Consider the following 22,291-nt stretch of genomic DNA (forward strand, 5'->3'; position numbering starts at 1 on the left):
ATTTATTTATTTATTGTATTATTTCAGTTTTTTACAATTATAGCAACAACACTGAACTTAATTTTTTAACACTGTAATTTGTGCAATTTCACTCCCTTACATACCAGAACAAAGGACACTTACATCAATAAAAAGTCTGTAAGATTGCATTTTTTTATAGTGCAAAGTCTTTTTAACATTAATGCTGTTGCATATTTTGATTTATAACATTAACAACAGGCAAAATAAACACAAGATAGCATTAATTGGTGAATCCGATATTATAAAACTGATAAACGATTACTGGAAAATGCTTAACTAGAGCAAGCTCCTGATGGGTCAATAAGGCGCGAATATCTGACAAAGTTCAGATTTTTCAACTTGTGTGAAACACGCGTTTCACTTCATTCAAGCAAATCACGTCGCAGAATGTCTGTTCACGTCCTTTGCATTGACTTAACAGGTGTATCACTCGTGCTTATCGCTGGACACACCATTAGGCTGAAGGAAATGCAAATTCACACCTGACATTGCTTCATAAAGTGAGATTAAATCATAGACTGTAAAAAAATATGGACGTAGCGTCCGTGACGTCACCCATAGGATTCTGATAAGCCGCTCTGAAGCGTAAAGTAGGGGCGAGCTGGGCGTCGCCATCTTGCGAGCGAGTCATCTCGAGTCACTCCCGGATAACAGAAAATGGGCAAAAAAGCGTGATGTGGGCGGAGCTTAAGTGACTATAGACAGCGATAAATGGCTATCCACCTGTCAATCAAAGTAACCACGCCCTTAATTATGCAGAACTTTAAGGCTTTATTTAATGTAAACAAATTAGTTTTTTAAATATTCACCCCCTCACAGTCGTCATGAAGGGCAAAATTAGCCATATAGACCAAAACCACAATTTGTACGAAACTGTAAACATGTTTTTTTTCTGCTGTAAAGTTGGGCATTTTAAAATGGGGCTCAATGAGATTCTGCTCCTTTTGGAGCCGCTCTAGTGGCCAGTTTAGGAATTGCAGTTTACATTACTTCCGTATTGGCTTCGAGAGAGATTGCGGGAGGTTGCCGCTTGGCTAAAATACATAAAGTATATTTGTATTCTTTAACATATCTAATTATTGCATTTTTACATAATATTCTGAGTTTGCATTCCACTGTTTTTATCAATTTTGAGGAACACTGAATCTGTTTTTGTGCAAGTGAGATGAGTAAATGCATGCTCACATTTAGTCTAGAACTAATAATAACCATCACGTTCACACACGTCGCACACAACTCCTCTGTACTTACTCACGATTTTCTCACCGTGCCGACGAGAGAGCTGTCAGTCAGTCATGGGAAAACAAAGTAGCTTTGCATTAATTGTCAGATATTGTGTTTTAAAGTAAAAGTAATTAACAAGTAATGTTACTTTACTAGTTTATCTACTACACTATATCACTGTACACGTTTAAAATTGTATTCTACATGCAGCTTAAACTGGGAATGTTTCTTTAATGAGATTTTCACTAATCCTCAACATCAGATCGGTACAGTCTGAGTTCATGAACGAAACACAAGCAAAAACAAGAACTGCTTTTGACCTCGTTGCAGTAGCAGAAGGAAAATGGCACTTCTGCAAACCCACTGTACAAATTCTGCGACTGACTCAATTAAACGGTTCCTACACTAACTGTGTGACTTCCTGTGTGTCTGAGCTATGGAAATGGGGTGAGAACGTGTTAATTAGATGCTGCCCAGTTTTCCTTACAGGCACAAGAAAACGTATGATCCACGGCAGTCTCTCCACTAGTCATGAACTAGTGCTAAAATAACCCAAACCCAAAGAATGAGCTGTGAAATACACAATACGTGCTTGGCGTCTTTGCGTTTTTGAATATCAAATGCAGTATGTGCAACGGTGCAAGTGAAATCACTGCGCTTTTGTTATTGAAAACAAAAAATACACAACAAAAATTCTAAATGTAAATTTTTTTTACACAATTTAATTAATTACAATTCCGTCAAACTGAGTTAAATAATCCTTGCGTATTATAGTTGAATAATTGATTAAGGATTTATTCAAATAAAATACGTAAGGATTATTCATTTCAATTTGATGGTATTTTATTATTAATTAAATTGTGTAAATCTTAAAAAGGCTTTATTTTTTTAATGTATTAATATTATAGGTTTTGTTAATTAAATAAAGCTGAAAGATTAAATTAAATGCAAACTTTTTTATAAGAAATGTTGCCTTGGAAACTAAATTAAATTAAAAAAAGAATAAGTGGAAGTATTAAAATGACTAAAACTTATATTGAAATATAAATAAATGAAAGATGCATAGAATTAAAAATATAAAAGCACATGATAAAATAACTTGAATGAAAATGTAAAAATAAAAGCCAATTCAAAATCTGTAATATATTTATATATTTTTATATGTTTAATATAATAGGATATAAATAATATTAAAATAAAAGCGAATTCAAAATCTGTAATATATTTATATATTTTTATATGTTTAATATAATAGGATATAAATAATATTAAAATAAAAGCCAATTCAAAATCTGTAATATATTTATATATTTTTATATGTTTAATATAATAGGATATAAATAATATTAAAATAAAAGCCAATTCAAAATCTGTAATATATTTATATATTTTTATATGTTTAATATAATAGGATATAAATAATATTAAAATAAAAGTTCTGAGGTGAAAGATTTAATTTAGGCATCCTAAAGTTAAAATGCATTTGAGTTTGAATGATGATTGAAATAGTTTTTAATATCACTTGCATTAGTTGTGGGATTATCATTTGTACAGTGTTTAAAACAAGGTTGTATGATGTATTTCCTGAAAAAATCACCAGCAAACTAGTTTTACTAATGCCCAATTTTTTTGTGAAGCATTTTCAGAAGCAAATTAAATTAAAAATATAACTTTACTGGCAATATGCATAACGTGCATGCGTTAATAAAATTAGATCATTCATAATGAATATTTGTGCTGCGATGCTTGAGAAAGTTGTTTGTAGTCTAATGTGTCTGTAAATCTAATGTATTTCCATTAATGTCATCAATCCCGTGATATGAGCGCTGCTGTTTTATTCATGTTTTGTGGAGTTCACTAGCGTGACTCTTTGGCAAACAGAGCTCACAGGAAACACGACCCATTCCTGTAAAAGGGTGTTTTTTTCCTTGAGTATCCAGTGACACTGTATCAGTGCTTTTATTGAGAAGTCCAGCTCTTGGGTCACATGAACTTTGGGGAATTATGATCCAATGTGACCTCGTGGAAAACACTGTGGCTGTAAATAAGACTGAAGAAGGGAAGCAGAGTCTGAATCTTTGCAGTCACAGGCTATGTTTGGAATACAGTTGCATACTATATTTTTCAGCATACACTATATTGGCAAACGTTTTGTGACGTCTGCCTTTACATGCTCATGAACTTTAATGCCATCCTATCAGGGATGGAAATTAAATTTTTTGTCCACCGGCCACTGTGGCTGGTGGATTTCAAAATCTACCAGCCACTCCATGTTTTTACAGCCACTTTCTTGTTTTTAACCGAAAATGTGTAACTGCACGTGAAAATTAATACTACAAGCTCTACAATACTTAAGCTGTTTATTTAATCTCAAGTCTCAATGAAATACTGACATTTTTTCACTCTTGATGATACACAAACCATAAACTGATATACATTTCATTAAATGAGTAGGGCTCTGTGTTCTCTCTCTCTCTCTTTTTTTTTTTTTTACCTGGATGTGGCATTTGGATGATTCGTGATCTTTTATGGCTTCCAGTTTTAGGTTTTTAGTACCAACAATGAAACTACTAGTTTTGGCATCTCCTGAAGCGTGTTGACGACACACCGAGCAGAACATTATCAGTAGGGATGCACAGAAATAAAAATTATTGGCTGAAACCGAAGCACTAAAAGAAATTATGCCAATTATCCATTGCATTTATGGCTAATGCTATGACTGTGTAACTTTACTAAAAATCAAGGCATTGCAATTGCATTAATTAATATTAAAGTTTCAAATAATAAATCAATTACAAATTATGCAAATATTTATTTAGCACATTGCAACAACCCACAGTATAAAATAAAATTCAAACTAAAATGTTTAACTCAACCTCACTCGTGTACATTAAATAATAATGTACAGGTCTACTGGTCTGCAGAAATGTACAGAAATTGAATAAAGTAATCAAATGCAAAATAACTGCATATTTAACTGTTTAAATGAAAGATTAATCCTTACTAAACTTACAAAGCTATTCAATCAAGAGCAGTGAGTGATGTCCTTTTGTTTGACATTAAACAGATAGCAGTAAAGGCGACTTCCCCTTTAAGACCTAATAGAAGGATATGCGTCATCTTTCACGAAAGTTCATTTAAGGCATATTCAGACTATGTCTGCTAGAATACTCATCAAGATGAATATGTTGGCATACTTTTTGTGTGAGTTTGTCTGTTTAAGCACAAGACTTGAAAGAGAACTCAATATTTCTGCGCTGTGAGACGGGTGCGCGCTTCCGGATGACAGTGACGGACCTTCTCTCAGCACGAGCACGAGTTCTTATTCGCGTCTTCTGGCACTACATCTGGGTAATGACGGCAAAAACGACTGGTCATATTCGGACATACAGCCGCACTCGCATGCACTGAACACAGTTTATAAAGAGGGGAAACAGTATGCTATTTTTATTTACCCGCCACGGTGGCCGGTAGGTGAAGCGAGTTTACCCGTCACAACTCAAAATCACCCGCATTTGGCTGGTGGCGGGTGCTAATTTCCATCCCTGCATCCCATTGTTAATCCGTAGGGTTTAATATGGAGTCGGCCCACCCTTTGCAGCTCTAACAGCTTCAGCTCTTCTGGGAAGGCTTTCCTCAAGGTTTAGGAGTGTGTTTATGGGGATTTTTGCCCGTTCTTCTAGAAGCTCATTTGTGAGGTCCGGCACTGATGTTGGACGAGAAGGCTTGGCTCTCAGTCTCCGCTCTAATTCATCCCAAAGCTGTTCTATCGGGTTGAGCTCAGGACTCTGTGCAGGCCAGTCAAGTTCCTCCACACCAAACTCCTCATCCATGTCTTTATGGACCGACGCTTTGTGTCATGCTGGGACAGGAAGGGGCCGTCCCCAAACTGCTCCCAAAAAGTTGGGAGCATAAAATTGTCCAAAATGTCTTATGCTGAAGCATTAAGAGTTCCTTTCACTGGAACTAAGGGCATTATTTCCTAATGGAACTTATTAAAGCTACTAAAGTTATTCATTCGAGAGCAGTGAGTGATTTTCTGTTGTTCTCTTGTTTTTGATTCATATTAACAGCAGATATAGCATTAAATTAGACAGTTCATCACGATTCGATATGATATTGATTCTCATACATTTTCCAAATACCTCAAAAAGATTTACGATACGATTCAGTGGTAAATCAATCAATATTTCGATATTATATTATACGCCCATTTTGCACAACCAGTTACATTTTTATTAACTCACAACTGCAACCAAAATATATAACACAAACATTTATTTTTTGTTTTTATAAACATTTGAAAAATGTTATAAACTGCAACCTGATTCATCCACAAATCACACTAATCTAATGACAGCTTGTGACATGACAACAGTCAAGAAAGTATTTTAGGCTTCTGTGCTAATTTGTGTAATGTCAAAAAATGATAAACAAGGGGGAAACAATTTTATATATGCTAAATACTATAAAATTAAAAGATATTTCTTTTAAATGTAGAGCACATATTTTTAATGAATCAACATTATTATAGGTCAGAACAAGATATACTAATAAGATTCTTTCATTGTGTGAGTCACAGCGCGCCGCTCCTATACATATATATTATTTTAACAGTTTTAAATTTCAGTGTGAAGAACGATTCCTAGCGCTCTATTCTCCTCAAATGCAAAACAATAGACCTTTATCTACTGAAGCACAAAATATGTAAAATAATCAATTCTGTGGCCTGTTTTTGTGAGATGAGTGTGCGCTGCTTTTTGCCAGCAGCTCATTTGCATTTAAAGATACATGTACCAAAACATTATTTTTTACTTCCTCTCAAAAAATGGCATTAACAACATGATGTAATAGATAATCTGTGGGGTATTTTGAGTCACAGACATCAGAGACGAATGTCACATCAAAAAGGATCATAATAGGTCACCTTTAAATATTAAAGTAAGACCTACTGTCTTTGAAGGGTTTGAGAGTGCCAGTGTTGACATAACTCTATAGTGGGTTGTCACATGACACTTGAGTCTCAGATGATTGGTTTAAGGAACCTGTATGTGTAACCATGAGTAAATATGAAAGCATTACAAGTGAAAGTAAAAGATCCCTGAAAGTGAGAGGAACTTTGTATACCGTGATCTGTTTGTTCAGATAGATAAGATTGAACCTTGATCTGATTCTCTCTCTTAATCTGCATACCACTTACAGTTACATCCTCCTTAGCCTTCCTGCTTCACTGTCCTTCTGTTCATTTTGTTTTCTTCTCTGTGTCGTCATCTTCTGTTCATCTCATTCCATCAGTCTCTTTCTCTCCTGTGTCCCATGTTTCCACGTGCCCCTCGCTGTCCATTGAGCTTCATCTGATGCTCATATAGTGGGACCCTGATTCTCTGGTGAGTGTCTGAAGCCTACATAAGGTCATGACCTCTTTAATAACCCTGCCTTGAAACCTTTGACACTACTAACAAGTTGTATGCAGAGTGTGTTATAGGACTGAGTGAGTTAAACCTGTTAAAAAAAGATGTTTCTAGGCTGTGACTTGCTATTTTGAGATATTTTAATGAAACAGTTTTTCTACAAATGCAAATTGTGTCAACGATTACAACGGTTCCACAGAGACATATCTTTGTAACCAAAAATTATTTTGAAAAGTAATGCATTTTTTGATTACTTTTCAATTACTTTGTGGTTTCACAACATCACTAGTCTAAATCATTATTTTTTTTTAAATGGTTAAGACTATTGCTAATTGCTAATAATTTAGACTAGTGCTGTTGTGAAACCACAAAGGCTACGATTCAATTCAAATTAAATTATGCCCTGTGGGTCTACACAGGGACGTAACCACCATAGCGCCCAATACACACACACACACCAATAATTGTAAATGGTCAAATCCCATTTTTAATGATATTTCTTAATGTTGTTCTCCATTACGTACCGCTCTGTTTGTTGTTTGTTGACAGACCATTCAAAACATTTTATTTTTAGGCTGGTCTGCTTGACCGCTCTAACAGCGCTTGTCATTGTCAAAATAATGACCAATCCGATCTCAAAAAAAGCGGGGCTTAATGTTCACTGAAGACGAGTGTGAATTCCCTTTCCATTTAGGTTAGGTAGTGCGAATCTTTTTTTTTTCTTTTTTTTTTTTTTAATATTTATTAATTTATTTTAATTTTATAATGAACCTGTCATGTTATGGACAAGGTTTGTCAGGTAGTATGTGATGATTTTATTTTTTTATTTAAAGGGCACCTATTATGCAAAATGTACTTTTATAAGGTGTTTGAACATAAATGCATGTTGGGAGTATGTGTACACATCCACCCTATAAGAGTAAAAATTCACCCACTCGTTTTTTTTAATCCTCATAAATCATAAGCAGTTTCTTAGAACAGTGATGTCACATTTCACAGGCCCCGCCCACGAGTGTTGATGGACAGTGCCGTATTAGCATAGACCCGCCCTCAGAGAGCTGTACACAGTCCGCCATGTTTATCTCCTCATCTGTGGAGCACTCAAGTAAGAAATGTGTTCTTATTAAAGCTACTAAAGTTATTCAGTCAGAGAGCATTGAGTGATTTTCTGCTTTTCTTCTGTTGTTTGATTCGTATTAACAGCAGATATAGCAGCAGGTACTGAATATTATCACATTAATACACAGATCTAATACACACACAGGATTTCTGTACTTGCTGCATAAGTGCACAGACATAATCAGCTTTCATGTGAACTTTGTGTGTTTCTGACATAACCTTGTGTGCATTTGACAGGTTAATGAAAGAGAACTAGTCTAGTTTAATACTCACAGACACACCTACATCCTAGCCTGACGTGTTCATACTCAGCTCTAGTCAGAATATGAGTCTGATGCTCCATTGGGCTGTGATTATGGGGCGTGTTTCAACCCAACCAGGAAAGACTTTAATTGGATAGACCTACAACCAATCAGAGCAACGGAGCGACACATTGTCAAATGTCTACAGAGCTCAACTGCACTGTGTTGCCAAGTCCGCGTTTTTTTCCGAGGGTTGTTTTCTATGTCCGCGGGTTGAAGCGACTATTATGTGATATATAGACCCATGAGTGGAATTTTAGCAGCAACCTTGCCAAAATAACACACATTTTACCCCACAAACGTCATTTTTTCCCCGGAGAACCCCCCCGAGAAGTTATTGTTTAGGGCTAGTAGTTGGCAGGTTTTGTTGGAAAAACTTGGCAACCCTGTCTGCACGTGCGCTGAAATCAGGCTGGAATACACGATCTTTGCCGGCTTTGTAAAAAAATAAAATAATTTACTGATACTCAGAGTACTTACCCAACATGATCATCATTTCTGAGAGAAATAGTGAAGGTGATGCAGATACAAACAAGCTCTCCGTTTAGGATTCGAACAAATATATCCCAAGCCCCTTTGATGACGTGATGATTACGTTACTGTTGATCATCTGTCCGTCATTGTCTAAAGCCCGCCCTGATGATCTCATTGGTCCGAACAGTTTCTGTTCAGGGATAATTACTCCTCTATGGATCGAGTCCAGACCGAACTGCCCGACCTAAAAATGTTGTGGGCGGGGCTAAGTTCGGCTGGCATCCAGGCTACATACATCCAGCTCTCTGTGTGCATGCATCGAGTGTGTGTGCTCAAGATGAGATTGATATTGCTTTAAAACGCATGCAGATTATATTTCATGATGATGAAGAATTGCATGTGGCACGTGAGCATGTCCACGATAGAGATGATCATCAAAACGAACAGATTTATCATGTTTCAGTTTTCATTCGCGACGCGTGCGGTGTGAAATTAATTTATGACCCTGTCATGATATCGGACAAGTTTCATGAGATTCATCCATTTTGGTCAGCTGGTGTGAGATTTGAGGCTTATCCACTGGCATGTCCTGCATCTGTTTTAGGTGAATATGATATTGCGAGGTTGTTTGAGGTGACTAACACTAAAATAGGAAGTGGTTTGTTTGTATAGAGCTGTTGAAACTGCTCTAGGCTGTAGGAATCAGCAAATTAAGGAAATTTAGCCACAAACTCAAGAAATGTTTTATGTGTCCATCACAATATCACCTGAATAATGCAGAGAACAGACAAATGCTGAGAAAAGTACTATTTTAATGCACGTTTTGGGGTTTTTGTTGTGTTCCTCCTGACAGGTTTTTTGAGATTCACCCAAAAGAGAGCAAAGCATGTCAGTCAGACATTTTTAAATACTCTTTCTGAAGCCGGTTGTGTCCGTGTTAATGCGGTGGATTAGTGAAGGGCACTCAGACGTGTGTGTGGAGTTTGACAGCTGGAGGATCAGTCAGAGCTGACGGCATTAACCCCCACGGTTAACAGTTTAAAGGCTCAGTCTGCAGATGCAAATCCTCACAGGATCAACATTCCTCGAGTTTCATTGTGTTTGACTGATTTTTGATCTGGCATTTTATCATTTAAATACATTTTAATTAACAGTCAACATTTTTTGCATTACAGTAATGCAAAAAAAAAAAACTTCATTGTCATAAAATAGGTTTCATTTATATGGAAATGTCTTTATATAAATATGTATTTTATTTCTTAATATTACACTAATAATAATAATTATATAAAGATTATTATTATGTTTATGTATTATTGTATAATTATTATAATTATTGTATTTTATTTCTTTTGGGGGATTTAATTAACAGGTTTTTTAATTAACAGGTTTATTTATTAACAGGTTTCCTGACATTAGTTCATATCATTATTATTTATTCTTTATTTATTTGTTTTGAAATATGATGATTAATGATATAATAATAATTATATAAAATATTAATAATAATTAGTATTATTATCATGTTTAATGTAATAATTAATTTTTTGTATGATTGTATTTTTATTTTTGGGGGTTGAAATATGATAAGTTCTTCACAGGTTTCGAGACAATTTATATCATCATTATTATTATTTAATTATTATTATTATTATTTTTCGGTTTGATATATGCTATTAAATCTTGACCGGTTTTGTGGGATTCTTAATTTAATATAATTTTTATTATTATTATTTCTTATATAAATTGTATACAATATAATACTATAATACGATTTATATAAAACAATAACAATACTTCGTTTATTATTATTTTATTATTGTATTTTGTTTATTTGTTGTAACAAGTTCTTGACAGGTTTCGTGACATTATTTATTCATATCATTATTTATTTTTAATATGATATTAAATCTTTACTGGTTTTGTGAGATTCTTCATTATTAGTATTCGTATTGTTATTTTGATGTATATATTAGTTATGCTATTATTTAAATAATTATTAATGTTTCTTTTTTGTATAATAGTCATGCAAAATACATAAAAAAAGTCTTAATGGTCCTGAAATAATAATAATTATTATTATTTTTACCCACTTATTATTTATTCATTTATTTTTATTTATTTATTGATTGAAATATGACCCTTGACCAGTTCTTGAGTGATTTGAGGCGTAGCATGATGTTGCTTCAGCAGCTGGAGTGTGTTCTCCGCGTCTGGCCTCTTACTCACTCGCTCATGTGAGTGGAAGTTGCTCCATGTAATGTGATTATTGTGTGTCTGTTCCAGTAAATGAAGGCTGGCAGGAGAAACAGAGACGTCTTTGGATGTTTTGCGCGCTCACTGGTCGAGTGAAGGGGGTCTTTATTGATTAAAAACTGTCCAATGACAATGTGCGTCTCTTTTTCATACATATATGTAGAACACATTTACAGAGGACATGTTTAAAACAAGACGTTATTGCTTGATTGAAATGAGTGTTTGATGCACTTCTAAAGTTCACATTGCCAAGCATCTTACCAGGCCACTTGCTTAATTCAAGAAGCACAATTACAAATGTTCAAAGTTATAGCTATTAACCAGTAGTATTAAACTAATCCTGCATAAGTCCTGTGCTACAAACATGAATGCTTCCTCAAAAGACAATGCAATATCAAGTTCATCAATGCAATCTTTTTCATGACAGAAATGTTTGTTTTCCTCTGATTCCAGGTCAGTCTTCAGTGCTTGGAGAGTTTTCTGTGCACGTTTCACTGTGTGCGGCACCTCAGTGACCCGAGAGGAAAGGATGCACTCAAATTCTGGTGAGCTGTGTTTAAGTGTCTTTTTAGTGACGAACTGCCTGCGCTTAAAGGTGCCATATTATGCAAAATGTACTTTAATAAGGTGTTTGAACACAGATGTGTGTCCACAGTGTGTGTTAACAACCAGTCTATAATGGTAAAAATAAACCCATTACTTTTTTATATTCCCCTATCAAATAACGTGCTGTTTCATATTTCCCTCTACTCTTCTAAGAGTAGGGAAGCCCCGCCCATGACTGTTGATGATTGGCTCGTTCAGCAGAGACACGCCCCTGAGTGAGAAGCACAGACGCCATTTCTTTTTACTCGCTGTTAGTGCTCGAGTATTACAATGTCTGCCCGAAAAAACATCACAGATGTTCTGTTGTTGAACATACGAGTCTCACAGACTCCCTACATCCGAGCCACTACAAATATGCTGAAGAATGTCATTAAAATGTCATTTATTTGCGCAAATAATTTTACAAATGACCACTTCAACGTGGGTCAGTACAACACTGGATTTAAAAAGTTGTTTCTGAGGCATGGGTCAATGCCTTTGATTCATATCCAGAACAAATATTTATATTTTGTGAATGTTTGCAGATTTCCTTTCTGAATGAGCTTTCTAGAGTACGGCTGATATGGCTAAAGTTACCATCATCTCTGACTGTATTCACAGAGACTTGAGGGGTGTCATAAGTTTTATCCCAATAACGCTCACCGTCTCCGTAATTCATTAACGCACATCTATTATGCATTGTATAGTCGGGTAACGGACGTGTTACCTTCCCACACGAGCACCAACAATTTATAGATTAACATGATGGTACATGCTAGTCGATGAGTTGAATCAACTTGTCATCCACCAGCCATTCAGAAACGTCCAGGTGCGTTTAAAAGAGTCAACCTCTTCCTGAGTCTCTCACCTGTGTCCGACTCCGGTTCAAACATCCAAGTCTGCACTCCACAATTGGTTATTTCTGACATTTTGGCTGAGTGAGATTGGCCTGTTTTGTTGTTGATGTTGTATCCAAAGCTTAAAGGATCCGCCCTCTTCTGGAAGGGGGACGGTGAGCAGCAGCTCATTTGCATTTAAAGGGACACACACACAAAAATGGCGCGTTTTTGCTCACACCCAAATAAGGGCAAATTTGACAAGCTATAATAAATTATCTGTGGGGTGTTTTGAGCTGAAACGTCACAGGCACATTCTGGGGACGCCAGAGATTTATGTGAAAATGGGCATATGTCTCCTTTAAAGGAATAGTTCACCTAAAATATTGTGAAAATGTGGTCATTTGATCATGACAGTCGAGTAAGATTTTGAATAACTTCTTTATATAATATTTAAATGCTTTTGAGTTTTCACCCCGAGAAATTCGGGAATGCAAAAACATTGAAATAAATAGGCCTATATTTTTTTCATCACCCTGTCCCTTTAGTGTCTCTGTAGCTTACTGCAACTTTTTGAGATATTTCACGAACACATCAGACCACAGATCTTGATCAATGTATTTTGGGTATTTTATCTCAATGCCGAATTACAGATCTACCCCCGGTCAGTTGAACCAGTTTAAATCAACTCAGAATCAGAGCATCTAGAGCTCATGTTAATTAGCATTGTGTTGAGAGTGAAGCTGATCGTTTGAGGCGAGCGATGAAAAGGCTGTCTTTGTCTGGCCGAGTGACTACATGCCGTGCGCTCAATTAAGTGTGTTTTCTCAGCTCCTAATCTTTATCTCATGATCATGTGCAGTTCCTGAAACTTTAGCCGAGACAGGGAAACTGGACTAAGCTACAGCCCGTCTGATGTATGATTATTGCATATGAAACCCTTTGACCGTTTCAAAGCTTTTATCTGCTTTAAGTGAGATAATGGAGTAATTACTTTGTTTTAGGAATAGTTCACCCAGAAATTAAAAGTGCCATGATTTATATGTTGTTCCAAACGTTCCTTATTTTTCATACATTAAGAATAATTTTTCATTTGATCCACTTTACCAGAGGCATATTGTCGAAGTGGAACAGGATATCAGGTTATGAGTTTATTATTAACATGCACAGCAATAATAGTGATAATAAAATGGGAGGGCTGTTCCATATATGTAGATAGTATAGTGCATACATGTCACAAAATGTATTTCAGAATCAAATTCTTAGAATTTCATATTAGCAATATGTTGCAAAAAAAAACAAACAATAATTCAGATGAACTGAAAAAAGAAAAAAAAAGTTTGTTGTGTGCATGCAAAAGTCTGTATATTTATTTTCATTTTTATTATTTTTGGGGCTTTGTTTGTTGTCACTTCGATAAAATCTATGGAAAAATTACTGTACTATATACTAAATATTAATCTGAAAATAATGCAGTATGAACCATTTATGTTAAATATGGTCTGAAAATCTACTCATAGGTTTGGAAATTTGAAATGGGAAATGTGTAGGAATCCTGGATGCTTTGGGAACGCAATCGTGTTAGACGCTTCTGGGAGGAATTAAACCAAATCATTCTGATGATCCATTTTGACATCAGGCATTTTTGTCAAGTTTTGGATGAAAAGATCATAAATAAATAAATAGTTCACCCCAAATGGAAAACACAGAATTTGGTCAAAATAAATGAATTTGAGATTAAATGTAACTTATTTCATAGCCCCAAAAATGTATTTATTTTTGTTAAACTTTTAATGAATTGCTGGTAAATTGTATGTTTCATGATTTCAATTTGACATGCTTTTTAAATGTAATTTAACCATTAAAACTTGACATTTACTTGCAAAATGAAGAAATTAAGTCTTGTTTTCTGAGTTTATGCCTAAAACAAGAACAAGTATCTGTCATTGGATATGAAAATGACTTCCTTTTGAATTAAGTTGATTTTTCTGAACACATTTGCAGATATTTGTTGCTTGTCTTTAAGCATAAAACCACTTTAACAAGATCACAAGATTTCTTATCTTATGTAATTTTGCTTCTCAAGTAAATGTATGTTGATCTAAGAATCTTTTAGATATTTGAGCCGTAAAACAAGACGAAACTACTGAAAAACCACATCAGTGCGGTGTGGTCAGAAGGTTCGGTAAAAGTTATTTCCATATTCTAGTGTTTGGGAGCAGAGCTATTCAAACTTTAAGCTAACTTTTGTATAATTAAATGAAAATGAATAGAGATCTGTTGGAAAAGGTATTTTTCAAACTTTGTAGTGTTGCTAATACAATTCATTTTGTGCTTCCTAGATGTTTACACTTAGAGAACATATTGATGTGTTATATTCCCTTCCACGAAATGACCCTGCTTTCTTCTGTTGAACACAAACGAAGATATTTAGAAAAATGTCTTCTTTCCTTTTCCTTTTTTTGTTCTAATGCCGAGGGGTAAGCAAGTAATAGGATTGTTTCTGCGTCTGACAAATGGCAGGTTCACCATCTAAGCTTTACTACAAAATCGAATTACTCCAAGTCACCCCCGGGCTTGACCAGAAGTTTCCCAGCCTGCCCCATGTGACATCACATGCTTTCATGTGATGCACTGATCAACTCAAAATCTGGACGGCTTCCATCTGAAATTCCAATTTAATGGTATTTACGGAGCAGGGCAGAAATTTCAGTCATTAGTGAAGCACAGAGGCATGCGAACGCAGGCTTGATTTTCGCGGCTCAGTCAAGACAGTTTACTACGACCATGAGATTGATGGTGGAGATTTTGAGTTCCACTGCAGACTGGTTATTGGAGGTACGTCCGATACTGTGTGTGTTTCTGGGTACTTTAGATTTAAAGAGGCGTGTCTTTAATGCACCTTCAGGTGGGGTGTGGTAGAGCTGTGACGTAAAGCATTTAAAAATGCTAAAATTGTGTAGCACAGAGCATGTCTTTTTAAATTCGCATTTGAGAGCTGTGTGGCACAGAGCATGTCTTTAGGGCATGCCGGTATATATAATACATGATACAGGTCTCTTTTGAACTTCAATAAACAAACGTGCATGTGTTACTCCAGCATGTGGTCGTGCAACATCAAACCATGATTACAGCATCAAACCGATGTGTCGTATATGAGGTGAATATATGCAGGTTATAGGTCCTTCTCAACATGCAAGCACATGCTATCACTTCAAGAAAACCAGTGGAAGAAAACTTTGAGAAAAAATCTACAGATGATTCTACTATAGACTATACCAAATATAATGCTGCATGAAGAGAGAGGTTTGGGAATTTTGAGTTTTGGAAAAAGTATGACATTTTGAAAGGAAAAGGTGTAGGAACACAGATATATACGTGTGTGTGTGTGTGTGTGTGTGTGTGTGTGTGTGTGTGTGTGTGTGTGTGTGGCCTGGTAATCCCTACGTTATGGGGACAAAATGTCCCCACAAAGATGGCAATATCCGAAATCCTTGTCCTTGTGGGGACATTTTTAGGTCCCCATGAGGAAAACATCTTATAAATCACACAGAAGGAGTTTTTTTGAGAAAGTAAAAATGCAGAATGATCCCTGTGATGGGTAGGTTTAGGGGCAGGGGCAGTGTAGGGGGATAGGATGTACAGTTTGTACAGTATGAAATCCATTATGCCTATGGAAAGTCCCTGTAAAACATGGAAACACGACGTGTGTGTGTGTGTGTGTGTGTGTGTGTGTGTGTGTGTGTGTGTGTGTGTGTGTGTGTGTGTGTGTGTGTGTGTGTGTGTGTGTGTGTGTGTGTATTTGTGCTGTCAATGGATTAAAAAAAAATTACAATTGAATCAAACTTTTTCTGTTATTAATCAAAAACATCAGCGATTTTAATATTTAATACTTAAAAACAGTACATTTTAGACAATATTAGACTTAGACAATATTTGTTGTAATGGCATATTTTTGTGAATGAAGGCCAGTATCACTGGTACTTATGTCCCTATGATTTTTTTCCTAAACAATAATGATATACATTCAACATTACAGTATAATTGAAAGTTATATAAATTTCAACATTTATTAGGCTTAAAAAAAAGAACTTTTAATTTAAAGAGGGGGTGAAACACTCAGTTTCAGTCAATCTCATGTCAGTCTTGAGTACCTATAGAGTAGTATTGCATCCTTCATATCTCCGAAAAGTCTTTAGTTTTATTATATTATAAACCTTCTAAACCGACTAAACCTTAGCAGTAGCAAGCAAAAACGGTTTTGCACGTCAGACTAGTGTAACGTTATACAGAGAACAACAATGAAGTAACCGTTAGCGCATTTGAATGACGAAGCACACGATCGTGTCGTTTACTGATGTTTACTCACGCGACGGTAGCCAACAGCTCAGACATTTGAAACAGTTTTACTCACCGGCTGCTTCCAAAGCAGGACCGAACCTTTATCGCTGGGACCGCTCCGTCAAAAACACACTTCTTTGGTATGATTTGGTTAATTCCTCTGACAGCAATAAACGGTGTAGATCCACTTTGCGACGGGAACGGAAGCGATGTTGTGCCGCTTCCCGTCATTTCTGCTTTCAAATCGGTTCAAATGCAGCGCTGCCTTCCCGGAATGCTGTGCTGAAGCGTTGAAGTCGCTTGACGTCACCCATAGGAATAAAGTGGAGCGCGGCGCGTCATAAGTGTTCACGGACGACTGGATCTGCACCTGAGAGTGTTTATGGCCGTGCATTTCCTCTCTCGCTCTAGTCACGCGCGCGCGCACCCTACCGGGAGAAGAGCCGTACGGCCCATACGAGGACCTTCCGCTCTATTAACGTCAAGTAGACCCATACTCGAAAAAAACTCTCCGAAACTTATGAGAAACCGGAAGGAGTATTTTTGACACAGAAATACTCCATCAAACGTCCAACATTAGTTTTTGAAACTTTGTCTATGTTTAGGATGGGAATCCAAGTCTTTAACAGTGTAAAAAGCTCAGTATGCATGAAACAGCATTTCACTGTCCCTTTAAGTGAACTTAAAACAATCTCAGCATAAACCTATTATAATACATCTCATATTTGTGTAATTTACAGAAATTGAATAAAGTAATCAAACAGTCTGCACTGCATAAGTAATAAATATATATTAACTCCTTATTAAGGCTGCAATTTAATTTTATATATATATATATAAAATATATATATATATATATATATACATACATACATACATACATATTTTCATCGTTCTTGTGAAAACCTAACCCTGATCATTTTGTGAAAGTATCCTTTTTCTTTTCAAATATAATTTATTACTTAGAATTTTGTTGTGTAATGATGGATAATCATTGTAATCTTTCTCTTTATGTCTTCAAAAAAATGAGGTTAAATAAATCAGTGTGTGTGTTAATTCCTACGTTCTCCAGAACTTACGTCTGGAGAACTTATTCCTAAGTTCTCCAGACGGTTTGTTCTGCTGACTGTGGTTTGGTAAAGTGAGACGGCTGAAGTCGTGTCCAGCGGTGGATGTGGTGGATGGAATAACTGGCTGATACAGTACGCTTGGGTCCGTGTCTGATGACAGGATCTGCTGTCCGTGTCCATGAAGCCTAATCTTGTTGCATAACATCACTGTAGTTCCTGTCAGGCCTCACACAGCCATACAGGATTTTTTGGGTCAAAAATAGTCTGCTTTTTTTGCATTTACACTCCATGACTTAATGCACAGATCATTTGACATACAGTATCAGATACAGTATACAGTATTTAGTTCCTTTCAGTACTTTGGTTATCACTGTCAGTTGGATTCAATTGTGCATTTAAATATGTTTGGCAATCCAGAAACTTTGCGATGTGTATTTAGGAGCTAGCATTATAATCACTTTGGGTTACACGAAGCTGAACTCTTGGGAAAACTCCCGTTATAATCACTGAAGCTGTCAAAACGCTTACATGGCAAAATGCTGATGAAGTGACTCTGGAGATGAAGTTCATGCTTTTATATCCTCATATAGTAAGGCGGCAGAGGCTGAAAACACAGCGAGTGTGTGTGTGTGTGTGTGTGTGTGTGTGTGTGTGTTAGGGATGTTACGATATTGACGATATCACGCTATCGCGGTGGTAAACGTGTCACGATATCGTCGTGGTTGGGTTACAATATTAAAAGGACAGGTGTCCGTCAAAAAGCAAGAGGAGTAAACACAGTCCCGCAGAACAAATCATTGTTAACTACATAGACCATGATCGTTAGCGACCCGGATCTATATTTAACATGGATAGATTTCTACCTGTCATGATAATATTTAAAACTCCTGATGTTAGTTACACTTACAGAAGAATAAAATAAAACCTATTTCGTTACCTTTTGGAGCTTGGAAGGATTCAGTTTGAGCAGATGTTTAATACCATCATTGTCTGTCCTCGTCAGAGTTCGTTTACCAGTATATTCAGCATCTGCCTCATATTTGCGATCTCGAGCATATTCTCCAAACTCATTTTCAATGTCTTCAAAATCAATATTTTGATCACTGACAGCTTCTTGACCACATCCATCATCAAGAGACAGTGACACTAACATATGATTGTGTTTAGTACTTGCTCTCTGCAGTAAATCACTGAAGCCATTTTGCAGATTATAATTATTGTTTCGTTTTCTGTCAGAGGTAACTATGAGTGAAACGTCACTTCGTCATTGCGTATCAGACATTGTCACCTTGTGGAATAAAAGTGAATTGCGCCCTCTTTCCTTATTATAGATTAATTTATCAGTGTGCAAAAAAAAAATATATATATATATACGTACAATCCTACACACCTCGGGTCGTTAGCGACCCTATACAATTTTGACAAATACTAGTGAAAAAACAGGCATTCAATTATAATTCTATTATTGTTTTCTTGTTATATTGTTTAAAATGGATTAATTGAGGAATACTAAGAATGTTGATGTCTAACTTTAAAAAATGAATGAGGAGCAGGGTAGTGAATGACGCGACCCGAGGTATGCATTTAAGGGTTAAAAGCACTGTGATCAGCGTTTTATGTTGTCATGGATCCATGAATACAACAATACATTGCCTGTTGACTGGCAAAAGCAGAATAAATGTCAGTATTTTTTCGCTATTATCATCACAAACACTATCGTGAGCTATTTAACAGTACCGTGAGCTTTTCCACAATATCGCAATAAATATCGTACTGTGAGATTTTGATATCGTTACATCCCTTGTGTGTGTGTGTGTGTGTGTGTGTGTGTGTGTGTGTGTGTGTGTGTGTGTGTGTGAAATGAAACCCTAGTTTTGATTGATTTAAAGGAATAGTTCACCCAAAAATGAGAATGTGATGTTTATCTGCTGACCCCCGGGCATCCGAGATGTCGGTGTTTCTTCAGTAGAACAAAAATGAAGATTTTTAACTCAACCGTTGCTCGTATAATGGATGTCAATGGGGTGTATTTCTATGAGAGTAAAAAACACACAGACATACGAATCCATATTAAACCCTGTGGCTTGTGGCGACACATTGATGTCTTAAAACATGAAATAATCAGTTTCTGCGATAAACCCAACAGTATTTTTGTTATTTTTTACCTCATATCAGATGAATCTCATCTAGTACTCCCAACGCCTTTACTTCCGCTGAAGAAGGTCAAAATACTGATGCTCAGTGCTGCAAATAGAACACATTGCAAATAGAAACCTTTGAGCATTTTAAAGCAGACGGCTATCAGCGGAAACCCGGTGCTGCAGGACGGCAGGTGTCATCACATTAAATTATCAAATAAATCTTTGATTCATTTCGGTGGCCTGTCAAAACCCTGCCATATTCTGTGTGCATACCATAAATTATATTTCACTGATCAAGTTTTGAATGGTTAATTGCATTATACTAATGATTGAACCAAACCTAGTGAGCGCCCTACATAGTGAGCATCTTAACTGCCCTCCCATTCAAAGGCTGTTGACAGACAGCATGATTGTGTAAATATAAAAAACCAGTGGCAGATTTTCTTCTACCTAAATACATTTATAAAAGACTTTATGGAACATGAAACCATCTGCGCAGTTTCACTTGTTTTATTTCTTATTCATTTAGACAAAAAGAGAACTCTGTAATGTATCTGAAACTAAAGCGAAGCTCTGAGATAGTTTGAGCGCCCTAGCAGGTGATTGCCATGCGTTCATGCTCTCGTTTTCTTTCCTCCATTAGCTCGGACATGAGTGGGGCCAGTAACACCCTGGCACGGGAGTTCCTGACCGATGTGCACCAGTTGTGCAGTGCGGTGGCCCAGCGGGCGGAGGACGAGGAGGAGAGTCACATGGTGGCTTTGGGAGAGTATCTGGTGCGCGGACGCGGATTCCTGCTCCTCAGCACCTTGGACTCTGTCATTGACCAGGTCAGTCAGAGAATCTTCATTTTAATGTTTTTACTCATACATTGATTTTGTTTTTTAAGGATTCTCTTCTGTTTATCAAGGCTGCACACTGCAAAAAATGCTTTTCTTTCTTAGTATTTTTGTCTTGTTTCTAGTCTAAATATCTAAAAATTCTTACATTAAGAAACATTTACTAGACAAGTACAAATTATTGTCTTGTTTTGGGGAAAAATAACTCAAAATGAAGAGAGTTTTTGCTTAAAATATGCAAAATAATCTGTCAGTGGAGTAAGAAATATAATGTTGTTTTAAGATTATTTTTCTTACTCCACTGGCAGATTATTTTGCTTATTTTAAGTAAAAACTCTCTTCATTTTGAGTTATTTTTCCCCAAAACAAGACAATAATTTGTACTTGTCAAGTAAATACTCCGTTTTAAGAATTTTCAGATGTTTGGACTAGAAACAAGACAAAAATACTAAGTAAGAAAAGCATTTTTTGCAGTGCATTTATTTGATCAAATGTTATGTAAAAACAGTGACATTTATTAGTATAAAGCATCTGTTCTCTATGTGAATATATAGTAAAGTGTAATTTATTCCTGTGATCAAAGCTGAATTTATCATCATTACTCCAGTCTTCAGAGTCACATGATCCTTCACTAATCATTCTCAGATGAGGATCTTTGCTCAGTAATTATCAATTATTACTGATGCTCAATTAATCATTAATTCATGCTGCTTAATATTTTTGTTGAAACTAATGCTTTTTTAAGGATTTTTTGATGAATAGAAAGTTCAAAAGAACAGCATTTATTTTAAATAGACTCTTTTGTAACATTTTGTAAGATCTTTACTGTAACTTTTGATCAATTTAATGTATCCTTGTTGATTAAAAGAATCAACAAGGATGTATTTATTTACAACAAGGATATATTTTTTTGTATAATTCCACAAAAATATAAACATTTGATAATAAATGTGTGTTGAGCATCAGATCCTCAAATGAGAATGATTAGTGAAGGATCATGTGACACTGAAGACTGGAGTAATGATGATAAATTCAGCTTTGATCACTGGAATAAATCACACTTTATTATATATTCACATAGAAAACATTATAATATTCTATAGTTTTACAGTTTTTACTGTACTTTTGCAGTGTAATGCAGGAGATATTTCTTTAAAAACATTTAAAAAATAATAATTCCAAACATTTGACCACCAGTGTCAACCTAAAGGTCTGTTGTGGTGCGTGCGTGCAGTGAGAGTTGTTTACTATTCAAATCAACAATGGAGTTTAAAAAATACCACCGATGGACCAGTTTATTCGCAGACGACAAAATCCAGTGGGCTCTGGAAAGTTGCGCACAGTACTTGATACTTGGTACTTGAGACTGCAATGGAAACTGCAACAGGTCTGAGGGAAAGCCAGTTCCTCGGAAAAAAGTTCCTGGGACAAATTGTTCTGGGTAATTTTGGTGGGAACGGGGCTTTAGACAGGACTGTTAATCAGAAGCTGATGAAGACTGAGAAAGTGAGCGCCCTGTGCTCAGACTCTGGCATTCTCAGCGCCGCCAAAATAAAAGTCAAAACAACAAGCGCAACTTACGTCCCTTCACTGCAACCAGGAAAATGTTCCTATCCGAACCTTTAGTTCTCTACGTTTCTAGAACAACCCGGTGCAAAAGCCCCTTATTTTT

At 36.0% G+C, this 22,291-nt stretch overlaps 1 protein-coding gene across 4 annotated transcripts in view; it reads left to right on the forward strand.

Moving 5' to 3' along the window:
* The window catches only part of lyst (lysosomal trafficking regulator), a 133,127-nt gene that overhangs the window by 13,384 nt on the left and 97,452 nt on the right, over positions 1-22,291 (forward strand). For all 4 annotated transcript variants that reach the window (XM_067422034.1, XM_067422035.1, XM_067422037.1 and 1 more), the window contains 2 exons: positions 11,261-11,352; positions 20,424-20,610. In XM_067422034.1, the coding sequence (XP_067278135.1) occupies positions 11,261-11,352; positions 20,424-20,610 (279 nt within the window). The remainder of the gene's footprint in view (positions 1-11,260; positions 11,353-20,423; positions 20,611-22,291) is intronic.

The sequence above is a fragment of the Pseudorasbora parva genome, chromosome 17, assembly GCF_024679245.1.
Source record: "Pseudorasbora parva isolate DD20220531a chromosome 17, ASM2467924v1, whole genome shotgun sequence".
NCBI lineage: Eukaryota > Metazoa > Chordata > Actinopteri > Cypriniformes > Gobionidae > Pseudorasbora > Pseudorasbora parva.